We start from the raw sequence: 12453 nt of genomic DNA, 5'->3' as shown, positions 1-12453 counted from the left end.
CAATTCTTTGTTTTCTTTCTTTATTGCTTGAGATATTTGCATAAGCTTTTATTAACTAAGTTCTGCATTAACATGCTAATGCTTTTAAATTTTTTTTTTGGTAGTTAATGATTTTCGAGGCCAAGAAACAAGTACATAAGTACTTTGGACAATCAAAACGTATAAAGTGTTCATAACTGATCAATATTGAATCTAATTATCTTTTCAATTAGCTAGGTTGTATCTCTACTAATTAAACATATTTTGTGTTTGTTAGCTTTATATATTAAATATGGATGAAAGAAAAATTTTATTGGTATACCTACATGCCAGACAAATGCACTTGAGAAGAGTCATCATGTGCATTAGGATCTTAGTAAATGTGTATGTCAGGCTTTATAGGCATTATAAAAGATATGTGCTTAAGGAAAGTGGTTTAAATTTTAAGCCTTGTGGTTTAAATTTAAAGCTTAGTGGTTAAAATTTCAAAACTAGAGGTTTAAATATACTTGATCTATAATTTAGGCCTAAATGGATAAAAATTTATATATTGTAGTTAAAATTTGAAGCCATAAGCCTTATGGTTCAAATTTATAAATTGTGGTTTAAATTTTAAGCCATTTGTTTTAAAATTATAAAGATTTTGTATTAGATACACACATTACAATATATAGATTAAAAGAGTATTTTTATGATGTAAGCCTAAAGGATTAAAACTTAAACCTTGGGGATTAAATTTTGATGCCATTTAAGTTTAGTTGATCACATTTTAAGTCATTTAAGGCTTGCGGTTTAAATTTTAAGGCAAGTGGTTTAAATTTTAAGCCTTATTGTTTAAATTTAAAGTTTAGTGGTTTAAGTTTAAAATAATGCTTAAAATTTAAACTACAAGACTTAAAGTCCAAATCATGTCCCTTTAAAATGTAAACTGCAATGCTTAAAATCTAAACTACAACTCTTCAAAATGTAAACTACAAAACTTAAAATGAAAAACACTTGGCTAAAAATCTAAAACAGAACCTATAAAGGATAAAAGTTTAAAAACTCTATCTCATATTAATCGCTTAACTTTTTAGCCACTCAACTTTGCATGCCCTTTTACAAGTCAATTAGCTTTTCAGAATTTCAATTTCTTTATTTTGAAACTCATTGCCCAATTTAGAAGTTCAATCTTTATTTTACAAGGCTAGCTAATGATGCCATTAGGGAGGCATTGTCTGTGTATGAATCACTAGGAGAATTAGACAAACAACAGGCTGCATATGCTTATATTTAGCTAGCCTGCTACCAAAGGGATTGTAGTTTGAAGTTTATAGAGACAGGTCACATGAAAAGTAACTTTGGTAAATGTGAAGGCAACACTCTCGTATGGGGCAAGTAGTATGCATCTGTTGCTGGAAGGAACTAGCAAAAAGCAATGGACTTTTATGGTCCAAAATCTCATCCCACCATGTATCTGACCATATTGATGGACAGATCAGACCTTCTATAATGCCTTTCAAATCCTTTACTCAAATCTGGTATGATTTTCTACTTGACATTCAATTTGTTTCTCTTCAATTCGATTTGCAAATATTTTTCTTTTAAAAATTGGTATTCATCCTAACGATATTATAGAGAATGCTCGCTCTTTTTCCCCCTCAAACTATTCTTTATTGAAATGCTAACAAACATTTAAAATGTTTATACATTCAACTTTACTCAACTAGGCCTCACCTAAATAAATCTATTTACAGAATCTAAACAGGTAATATGGTCCTTAAAAAATTTCAGAAACAAATTTTTTAATATAACTTGAAAAATACCTACTTGTAGGATAGTTTTTAGAACTAGTTCTTCTACTACTACTACTATTCAAGTAAATGCAAGAGATAGACTAAAGATGAAAGGAGAATCTTCTTCACCATCTCAAAATAGAAAGAAGAAGAAAGCTATTGCTGCTTCTTCTTCTTCTCAACCAATTCAAAATAAGGAGAAAGCTGCTGCTGTTGCTTCCTCTTCACGATCACAAAATAGGAAGAAAGCTAGCTTTGTTGCTTCTTCAACATCTCAGGATAAGAAGAAAACTAGTGCTGCTGTTGCTGCTTCTGATGATGATGGTTTTACTGAAACTATAATTTCTTGGTCTCTTAATGATGTTTCCAATCATAGCCTTCTCACCAACAAGGTTCGGTTTTGATTTTTTTTGTTTTTTTTTCCATTTAGTTCTCTTACCTTTCAATTAGTTATGATGAGAATTGAGATTTTGACAATTTGGTTGAGTGGGTTTTTGACTATTTGACTTCACTGTTCATTTATACTGCTACAATCAGGTAGGTGAGTCTGCCTAAATCTTCAGAAAAGGAGGGAAAAATAAAAAAGCCTTTTAATTTTATTTGTGTGTATGTGTATACAGTGTAAACATCAAATTATGTTTATTATAAGATTTTTCAATGTTTTTCACTATAGTTCAGAATTATATAAATAAAGTTTTCCATTGATGTTTGTTTTTGTTTTCCTTCTTACCGTTCCCTATATAATTTTAAGCTTCCTAGATCTCTTTCCCTACCACATGAGAGACTAATAATTGGGCTTTGGATAACTACGATGTTACATGTTGAGGATGGTACTTCTAAAACAACGAAAAGTGCTGGAACTTATTTCGTTTTGATAGTTACATTTGAAGGTACATAATTCTATAATGTCTATATATTAATAGAACTTAGAGACCTTTGCATTTTCCGTGATGCGTTACTGTTATACTCAGAATCTTTATGACAAAGCTACCTGGTATTTCGCATGCCAAATTTTATTCTACCATAATACTTTTAGGTTGCACCAACTAAAGAAATTCTTCAGGACATCTTATTGTGTGGATTTTCGTTGAAAATAAGGCCATATGTGAAGTAAATTAATGTATCCTGTGCATCACTTCCTTGCAGGTTGTCACTTGTGGCAGCATTCCTCTGGAATCATCCTACCAAAAAGAAACTAGGTGTGTGTATGTTTCCACAGAGTTGTATGAATATAAAGGATGGGGTGGAAAGCCTGCTAATCCTAGGCACCGCTGTTTCTCGTGGGGTTCTAGGTACTCAGAGGTTACTTAAACTATTTGCTTCATTCACCAATTTATTGAATGGTTGGAGAGTATCAGGTCAAACTGTAAACGTAGCACTAGAAATGTACACCATCTCAATATGTCACAATCTGGATGGAACTAGATTATAATCTAAGATGGAGTTTATTGGAAGAATATAGCATTGATCAATTACTTGGGAGTTGTTTGGAAATTATGTATAAGATAAACTGATATAGAAAGCAGCAACTATTTCTTCAATGTTGAAAATGATCATTTTCTCTTGTGAACAGAAATATGTCAACCCTATATTGGAAGAAACTCGAGCAAAATTGCACTCAAGAATGGAAATGATAAATCGAGCACCTTTTGCTGAAGTAAAGTCTTTCGAAGAAGCTAAACCAAATGGGAAAAATATATACCAAGTTCGAGTTAATTCTTGGATAAACAACTTTACTAATGGTGGCAAGGAATATTACAAGACTTTTCCTGGTGACATTTTTGTTCTAGCAAATGGTAAACCAGCAAAATGTTAGTGATTTTAAAGAGTAGGCATGTCATGAACTTTTCTATCTCTGGTTGGTACCAATGGCGGTGTAAATACCACTCAGTTCAAAGTCAAGGCATCAAAAGAGTTTAAGGATGAGGCTTTGAAGCAATCATCATTGCTCTATGTCATTTTCTTGGGGAATGTAATCTCTCACATAAGAATATGGGAAGCATTGCATATAACACCCAATCTTAAGATGATTCATAAAGTTTTATGCAATGGTTCTGGGGTAAGCTTTCAAGACTTTGGATGTATTCTTCATTTGTATTATAACATTCCTTTAGTACAGTTCGTTTAAGAAAAGGTGTAATTGGTGCTAAAAACACTCTTTCTAATGCTCACACTTAGCTAATAATTCTAATCATAGTCAACAGTCTCCAAAAGCCAAATTAAAGTTGTTTTGAATAAACAATAGAGCAATATTTTAGCACAAAATCATATTAAAACTTGAGAATCACAGATTATAATGCAGAGCTCCACTTCAGATGAAATTTGAATGAATGTGATCACCATCATCACTACTAACATTTTATGAATAAACCAAGCAAATCAAATCAAATCAAATCAACTCATTCTGTCATTCATTGTCTACTATGGTATTTGGTTCGCTGCAGTAATTTGAATAAAGAAACTGGAAGTTAAATGAGAGTGAAAAAGATTGGAGAATAGAGCCAACCAATATAGGCAAGCAAATTTATCTCTTGAATTTGTTCAGGAATCAGCCATATGCATTGTCTTTCTAATGCTCACACTTAGCTAATAATTCTATTTAGCTCAATATTATTGGGGTTATTAGTCACATTTCTCATTCTACCCTTAAAAACACTACTTAGGAGTTTACGATAGAAACATCAATTTATCTATTGATATTTTGTTTTTTCATCAAAGACACAAATGAGTAGTACTACTCCTATACATTCCCATACACATAAATGTGTATAAATAATACAAAACCAAGAGAAAAATTATTAAAAAAAATGAACATCAATTAGTATTTTCATCAAAATAAACACAAGCAATGAAAACACTAGATAAGAAGGGAAATTTTTCATTTGATGTTTTAATGAGGAAATTCATCAAACAAATGGAGTGCCACATATTAAACAACTTATTTTACATACCTAACTACAAGATAAACTATATAAGAGCATGAAATATACATACAAAACATAATAGAACTTTCATCAAACAGAAGGGGTGCAAAGAATTAAACAAAACTCATTTGCATACCTACAGAAAATCAAGCTTCAACAATCAATTGCACAGGGTGAGCAGCTCAGACAATGATGACTTTCATCAAAACACAAAATAAAAACACCATATAAGAACATAAATTATTCATACAAAAATTAATGAAACTTTCATAAAAACCAATGGGGAGAAAGAATCAAACAAACCTCAAGAGAAACAAAATCAAGACAGATGAATGTTGCCGATACGAAGAAGAACGGGTCTGAACTTGGACAACAACTTCAAGCAAGGGAGTCTGGCGTGGCCGTTAGAATAGTGGGTGAGTTTCGACGCTGGAGACAGAGAAATGTTGAAGATGGTGATCGGGGGGGGGGGGCTCGGCAGAGAGAAAGCAAGGGTTGGATAGGCGGCTCGGCAGAGAGAAAGCAAGGGAACGAAGGAGAATGAAAACTTTGAAAACAGAATGAAGGAGAGGGAACGTGGGAAAAAATGGAGAGAACTTCACTTTTATAAAAGGGTATTATGGGAAATCTGATTAAAAAACTGGGTATAAATAAAAAAAAGTAGAAAGATGGGTAAAAATATATAACACACTGAAAAACTGGGCACACAATCTAATTTCCTCACAAAACATGCCTCTCTTATTTTATTAATATTCAATGCTAACATCATAATGACCTATAATAGGTTAATAATAGCATATTTAGCCGAATGCTCGAATGTGAACTTTTAATAACTGCTTTTCTTCTGCCTTAATTCCTCAAATCATTTGTCTTTTATTTAAATGTCAAGATAATGTCTCGTGATTCGTAAGAATGTGGAATGTTGTCATTTTGCGTAGCCAAAAAAACCGTTGAAGCAAACTACTAAGAAGATTGGCTTTAAAGGTTAATATACAATGTTGCTGCAAAATATAATATACACTGTTGATACAACCATAAAAAAACGTCCTATAGCAGCCGAAACACATTGAAAGACATTAACCTAAACAATTCTTACAGATTTGAGTATTAAATTAAACTACTTACTCGTACAAACCGTACTATTTACCAATTTGAGTCCATGACTATTAAGTTCGGCATAATGACCCCACGAAAAACTGGTGGGAAACATGACCGTAACAGCTATACAAGCTACACAATCAAGTAAAATTGGTATGGACGTATTCAATCTACAACACCAATCCGTACCTTAGTACAAAGCTCATGCCAATTCCTGAAACCAAAACAAAAAACATGGAAGTGCATGGCCATTTTCTAAGATTGCAATATATCAACTACTGGCCCGTCATTTCTTCTTCAACCTTGGAGTCATTGTTAACCAGTCCTTTCTTCTTCAACTTTAGAGCCTTATGACTAGATTGTTGCGGAAGAGTAGCAGATTCCACAAGAAGCAAGCGAGACATGACATACGCCAAGAGTTCTTCACGGTGAGAGAATGTGAAGTCCAAATGAGCGTACTCAAATTCGTTGTACGAAACATTTACACCTGAATCCTTCATCAACTTGTAATGCTTTCTTACCATTGATGGACGAATCACCTTATCCTTTCGTCCTGCAACTAAATCAACCGGAATGTCAATGAAACTGTAGTACTCGCCGAGGTCCAACGGCTCAGGAGAACCGTATAACTCCGTATTGGCAGATGCACTGCCATAGTCGAACATTCTGAATCTTCCTGAACGCTTCATCTGGGCAAGATGAAGTGCCACATGAAATGATACCCCTGGCATGTCATTCATGTTATAATGTGGTAAACCTAATACTCCAACCCAATTTGAGCTGTCCCCGCCAACAACATAACTCATCAGTGTTTGCACCAGTCCTCCAACAGCAGGGTAGTTATGGAAGTCACGAGCCAATTTGTTCAAAAGCATGCGGAAAAACCTCGTTGGTATGTAGAATCCAGGAACAAAGGGTTCCAAAAGAGGAGCCAGAAGAAGAAATATATGCTCTACTACTGTGAATACTAGGGTAGAATCATCGTGGAAACCAGCAGGTGACAACAAAATCAGTCTTGAGAGTCTATGTAGCTTCTCTCGGATCTTCTGAGTTATGAGATACATTAGCATGGCTGCACCTCCTAAACTATGAGAGACTGCACAAAGCTTGTAAGGCTGATCATGACTTGTTTCTTCCTCTCGAACTGGTTGACTAAGCTTTAATTCAGCCATTTTCACTTCGTGAATCTTCTCAATCATTGCAGGAATATCCTCGGTTGCATGCTCATTAATGGAGTAACGCCAGTATCTGCATAAATTGCTACATTAGCAGCAGCTTCATGGGGGAATTTTCTGTTATCATTCTGTCATTTCCGACAATACATTTAGAAGATGTAAAAACTTATCTAAAACAATATTCCAGATGAAAGAGAATAACCCTATGTAAAAACTTATCTAAAACAATATTCCAGATGAAAGAGAATAACCCTATGTACTTACTGTCGTAATGAAATATTTTTGTCAACATGCTCCCTAGAAACCAAACCACGAAAGTTCCCAAGGAAAACATCATATCCTGCAAAACAGAAAAGTCTTGGTACAATTATAATAAAGTATTTTATCACACAATCTACAAATACTTTCAGGCCAGATAACAAACCTTGATCAAAGGCTGCGAAAGCTGGTGAACCAACAACCCCATTAGACACCCAGCTGAATCAACATTTATAACACATTAGAAAGGGAATCTAACAAAAAATACCCATCATAATTAACATATAAACACATCAAAAAGGAAATATAAGAAAAGAGAAGTCAAGGAATATGAGAATACTTGATAAAAAAATACTTCAAACCACATCAATTAGGAGAATACTTGAGAATCAGACTTCAAAACTTTTCTACGTGGCTACCCTTGTAAGGGCAAGGAAATTTATGCTTCTTGGTTGGTAAGACTGGTCCATCTACCAACCAACATATACATCAAGGTCTCAATCCTATAACCTATCAAAAACTCAAAGAGCTAAGACAAGGACTCATTAAGATTCTGGTAAATAAATGGTTGCTTCCTGACAACATAAGGTTTATTGACTCAATGACCGGAACGATCTCTTTCATAGTTACTGTGTGAAAGAATATTCCCCTATTTTCAACATCAGGGTCCTTGAGCATAAACCAACTGCAAAAAGGCAGAGGTATCTGGACTATTTTCAGAGAAAGGTAGCAAACCACACAATTTCTGTAATTTTTCTGTTGTACAGCAGTTTCAACATTTAAATACAAAGGTCACCAATTTGATATTATTCCAAACATCATTTTGTCACGTTAATTTTCTTGGACTTGAATTTGGGTAGAATTTCAATTCCTACTTGCATCATGCACGTGACAAAACAAAAAATCAGCAATCACAGACACAGGTGCACCGTGAACTCATGCATTTAACAGAAAAAAGGTGTTAACCCCCAACACCATCATCAGCACTGGGTTTTAATGAGTTTCTCAGCATAAATAGAAGTTTTAGTATTAAAATCAATATGTGTGGTAAATTGGCAGTTATGATGCCAGTGTGCAAGAAAATTTCTCTGCAACTAAAAAAACTTAGGCGAAAACCTGGACCCCAAGGTTCAATTCACCCTAGACCAGGTCCAAGGCTCAATTCACCCTAGACCATAATGTGCATGTGTAGGAAGTAATATGGACTTACCCCATAGAAGAATCCAAAATTCCATGTTGTAGATAAACAGCTTTCTTCGAATCACGCCTGCAACATTGCACAAGTGACATTGTAAGCTGATCTATATCAAATGATAACTGGAATGAGAAATAAATTATACCTAGGAATTCTTTCCAAGAGAAGGACATAACCATCATTTGTGATGACATGAATTGCTTCGTATGGATACCTGAAAAAGGAAAAAAAGTGAATAATAAGATTAAAGAAAGTTACACCCAGGACAATGGCTTGAAATAAAAATTAGCAACAGAATCATTACCCAAGTTCGGTTATTACATCCTGACATGTCCTAGCATCTGTGTTCAGTGCCTGGAAAGAGGTAGTTCTTTCCGTAGGACTTGGATCATTTTCTCCAAGTGTAGATGTTGGAACAGAAGCTTTTGAATCACTTTCATAAGCTGCTTTATCCTGATTGTTGTGTAAGAAACAAAAGCGAGACAGTACTTTGAATGCCTCTGACGGTGAGAGAAGAAAATGTGCTACCTTGTGAACAATATCAAATATAGCTTCTATGGAAATCTCAATAGCTAGCTGAAGATCCTGTATAACATAACATTAAATTAAACAAATAAAAAAACGACCACAATGAATAATGTTTTTATCACAAAAGTATAAAATGAAAACTAATGGAACAGAATCTTCAAACGATACCTCGACAACTCCACGCCTCTTGTCAGTTGTTCGGTGAACAATATGATCCTTGAGGGTTTGTACCCTCTTAAAAGAATGTAAATTAGAAAATTGGTCACTTCCCAAAGTAGAGGAGGATTTTGAACCTCCATAAGACAGACGGTAGACATGAAATGGAATCCCAAGCAGGAACTTAATGGGAAACAAAAGCCACTGAAATATATAAGCGATCCATCCAGTTCGACGCCTATCATGCCTTGAAAATGAGCTAGATCTAGAGGCTCGTGAACTCTGAGAAAATGGAGATGCAGGGCATATGTCGTCATAATCTTCTTCTCCAGATGAGGCATCTATGCTTGAAGTATCAGAATCCACTGAAAGCTCATGAATGAAATGATTGAAAGAAGACACCCCACTAAACCATCAAGTACAAAAAATAAGGGGGTCAAAATCAATAACAATCTGTATAGAATAAAAATCTGTTTTCCAAATTAATCGTAAATCCTACTCTACGAAAAGTAATATCAGTATACTGTTTCAAAATATCTTTCAGGACAGAGAGCAAATAATTATGTGAACATACAGAATTAGTGAATCCAAATAGAGGTGTTAAGTAGCTTGAGCTTGATTATGAAGCCAATCTCATTTTCACCATTAATACAATGGACTTTAATTCATCCTGCCCGTGTATCATTTTAAAATCTATGTCTTTCTACAAATAATTGCTTTGCAACCTCAAGGGTTTACAAGTATTGTCACCTTCTTTCACCCAGCAAGTGCTGAATAGTAAATAAAGCAAAAGGTTCCCATCAAAGCAACTAAATATACTATTCGAAACAGAGCCCATGTTTCATTTTAAAATCTGTCTTTCTACAATTAATTGCTTTGCAAACTTAAGGGCATACAAGTATTGTCACCTGCTTTCACCCAGCAAGTGCTGATTGGTAAATAAAGCAATAGATTCCCAAAAAAGCAACTATAAATACTATTTGAAACAGAAAACATTGGTAAGTACTTCAAGTCTCCCAAGACCAGGAAAAGTGAAAATTACAATCACCACTTCCACATAAATGAGGCTAAAGGACTCCTAAGGTGGAAGTTTCAATCCTCAATTCCCTGAATTTTACACGAGTAGTCTACTTCATAATACATTTACATGTTTTCCAGTTCTCCAAAAAAAAATCTTCACAGCATTCAAACTAAAGAAAGCAAGTAAATCCCACGATAATCTGCTCGAACATGTAACATTGTTTTCACTAATAAGAGAAGGAACATATTCACTCTAAAATACATAAACATAAAAATCAAATACCTGCCTTTCAGTTGTATCAAGCCTACCTTTTCCTTTAAAAAAAGTGTCAGAACGAAAATGGGATGCATTTCAGCAATCAATCGTTCACTTAAGATCATTTTACAATCCATAATATTCAATTTATACCTAAGTATAACCAGCATTCCCAATAGATACGCTTAACGAGTAGAAATTTAACAAAACCAATAGCTGGAATGACCAAGACTTACTGTTCCATCCAACGTGGAAGTCGGGGTCCACGAAAAGTGGGTCTAAGCTCCCAGCCATGAATACCTTCAAGAATGGTACCCTTGCCAGGTAAAAATGCCAACAGGAGTGCTGACACTCCATTAATAAACCTCGCAATGTTATGCAAAGATTCATAAGTGATTGTCTTAACTGACCTGCACTAAAGACAAAAACAAAAGGAAGAAGAAAATGTCATCCGGTGGCCAATGTATGTCGATACCAAATCAAAAACTGAAGAAACATTTCCTCAAAAAGGAACCAACATTCGGACTACTAATTAAGAAAATATCCATATCAATTTTGGTAGCTAAAAGATCCATTGCAAACAAATGCCACCAAGTCGAGAACTTTCTAATGTCAACACTAGTATGAAGTGAAAAGTAACTGAAATGATTACTCATACCCTAATAACAAAAAGTTAAATATATGATGGAAACCCATTTGATAGTTCTTGTATGTAGATCCCAAACTAGAAACACTGAGGATTTGGTAATGCAATTTTTTTCATATTGCAGTTAACTTCAAAGGACATCTTCTTGTTCCAGTTAAGGACACAAAAAAATCCCATAGACAAATCTACAAGCAGAACTAAACTCTCTATCCCAGATAACAAAGTGATAAACAGAACTAAACATTATATTTGGTTAAAAATCGAACAAGACCCATAAGCTGATAAACTGATAACGTGACCAAAAACAAACTTATTTATTATTATTTGGAAAGAAAAAAAAAACCCCAATTATACCATCTATCAGAAAATGAAAATTTTCACCTTTCTAATAAAATTCAACTTAGAACTCCACATCAATCAGATGAAACCCCAATGATCAATTCTGGCGACACTAACAATATGATTAAAACTTTGTTAATATCTTGCTGTGTAATCGCAAAAATCCAGACCTGAAATCATGTCAGAAACCTAGCCCTTGACAATCCCATTAATATCTCGTTTGAAAAAAAACCTCGACCTTCTAGCATATTACCAACATTTCCACACATAAACATACATATACCCAGATATATATATATATATATAGATAGATAGATAGATAGATATGAAAGCAAAAAGGAAAAGGAAGAGGGCTCACTCTTTGGTGACAGCAAGAACGTTGTCAACGAAACGATGCATCATTTGAGCTACTTTTATTTTAGATTTTGATTTTCTAATGAATCCTTCAAACCGAATTTTTCGTAATAAAAAGATCGATATCGAATACCAGATAGAGAAACGAGATATTAGGATCGCCGGAAAGAATAACCGACCAAAACGGGGACACAAGTATATAAATATATATATGTCCGATAATGTATTATACCAATCCAATTTTAGTGTCTATCTCCGATGATATTTTCCTTCTAATACATATATAGAGAGAGAGAGAGAGAGAAGTATATAAATATAAACGAAAGTATTTTTTGTTTTTTAATATTTGAGGAAAAAATAAAATATTGCGACTCTTGACGTACGGACACAGCAACGAAACGAAGCGGTTAAGTAAACAGTTGTCACTTTGTGCTGCGTTTGTGGATAGAGCATACACGTAAGTATGAGCTCGTACGCCGTCTCGTGTTATTAGAGCAATGCTTAGGGTGCGTATCCCCGCGTGCTCGTAGATTCATCTTGGCCGTTGGATGTGTTATGGGGACCTCTGGTATTTCGGTGTGTTGTTGTGTTGTGTTGTGTTGTGGGCCCAGTAAGTGCACGCGGCCTCTTCATCTCTTTTTTCTTTTTTTTTTTATAAGAAAAGAGAATGTCATGACATTCTTCATTTTCGAGGGAAAACTTTACGTTATAACTCAGTGAAAATTTTTAATATGCAAGTATAAATTGTTG

At 34.3% G+C, this 12453-nt stretch overlaps 1 protein-coding gene across 2 annotated transcripts; it reads right to left on the bottom strand.

Moving 5' to 3' along the window:
* Positions 1-5628: 5628 nt before the first annotated feature.
* LOC133830881 (uncharacterized) lies at positions 5629-12003 on the bottom strand. Of its 2 annotated transcripts, none has more exons than XM_062260982.1 (9): positions 11708-12003; positions 10601-10774; positions 9101-9494; positions 8709-8989; positions 8550-8618; positions 8420-8476; positions 7376-7428; positions 7216-7291; positions 5629-7024 (listed from the first exon to the last, which is right to left on the bottom strand). In XM_062260982.1, the coding sequence occupies exons 1-9, from the start codon at positions 11749-11751 to the stop codon at positions 6052-6054; spliced, it is 2121 nt and encodes a 706-aa protein (XP_062116966.1). In that variant the 5' UTR covers positions 11752-12003; the 3' UTR covers positions 5629-6051. The 2 variants fall into 2 exon arrangements, with proteins under 2 accessions (XP_062116966.1, XP_062116967.1); XM_062260983.1 differs by having other exon boundaries at positions 10601-10779; positions 11708-12002.
* Positions 12004-12453: the final 450 nt, after the last annotated feature.

Source organism: Humulus lupulus, chromosome 4 (assembly GCF_963169125.1).
Source record: "Humulus lupulus chromosome 4, drHumLupu1.1, whole genome shotgun sequence".
Classification (NCBI taxonomy): domain Eukaryota; kingdom Viridiplantae; phylum Streptophyta; class Magnoliopsida; order Rosales; family Cannabaceae; genus Humulus; species Humulus lupulus.
Note: the sequence above shows the minus strand (reverse complement) of the source record. Positions and strands in the feature narration are given on the sequence as shown.

Excerpts from the sequence above, each read along its gene's own strand:
- LOC133830881 (XM_062260982.1), bottom strand. The coding sequence starts at position 11,751 with ATGATGCATCGTTTCGTTGACAACGTTCTTGCTGTCACCAAAGA. Across the intron at positions 9,495-10,600 it reads CTTCCACGTTGGATGGAACA|TGGGGTGTCTTCTTTCAATC; the intron begins GTAAGTCTTGGT and ends TTGATGGTTTAG. Across the intron at positions 8,990-9,100 it reads AGAGGCGTGGAGTTGTCGAG|GATCTTCAGCTAGCTATTGA; the intron begins GTATCGTTTGAA and ends TATGTTATACAG.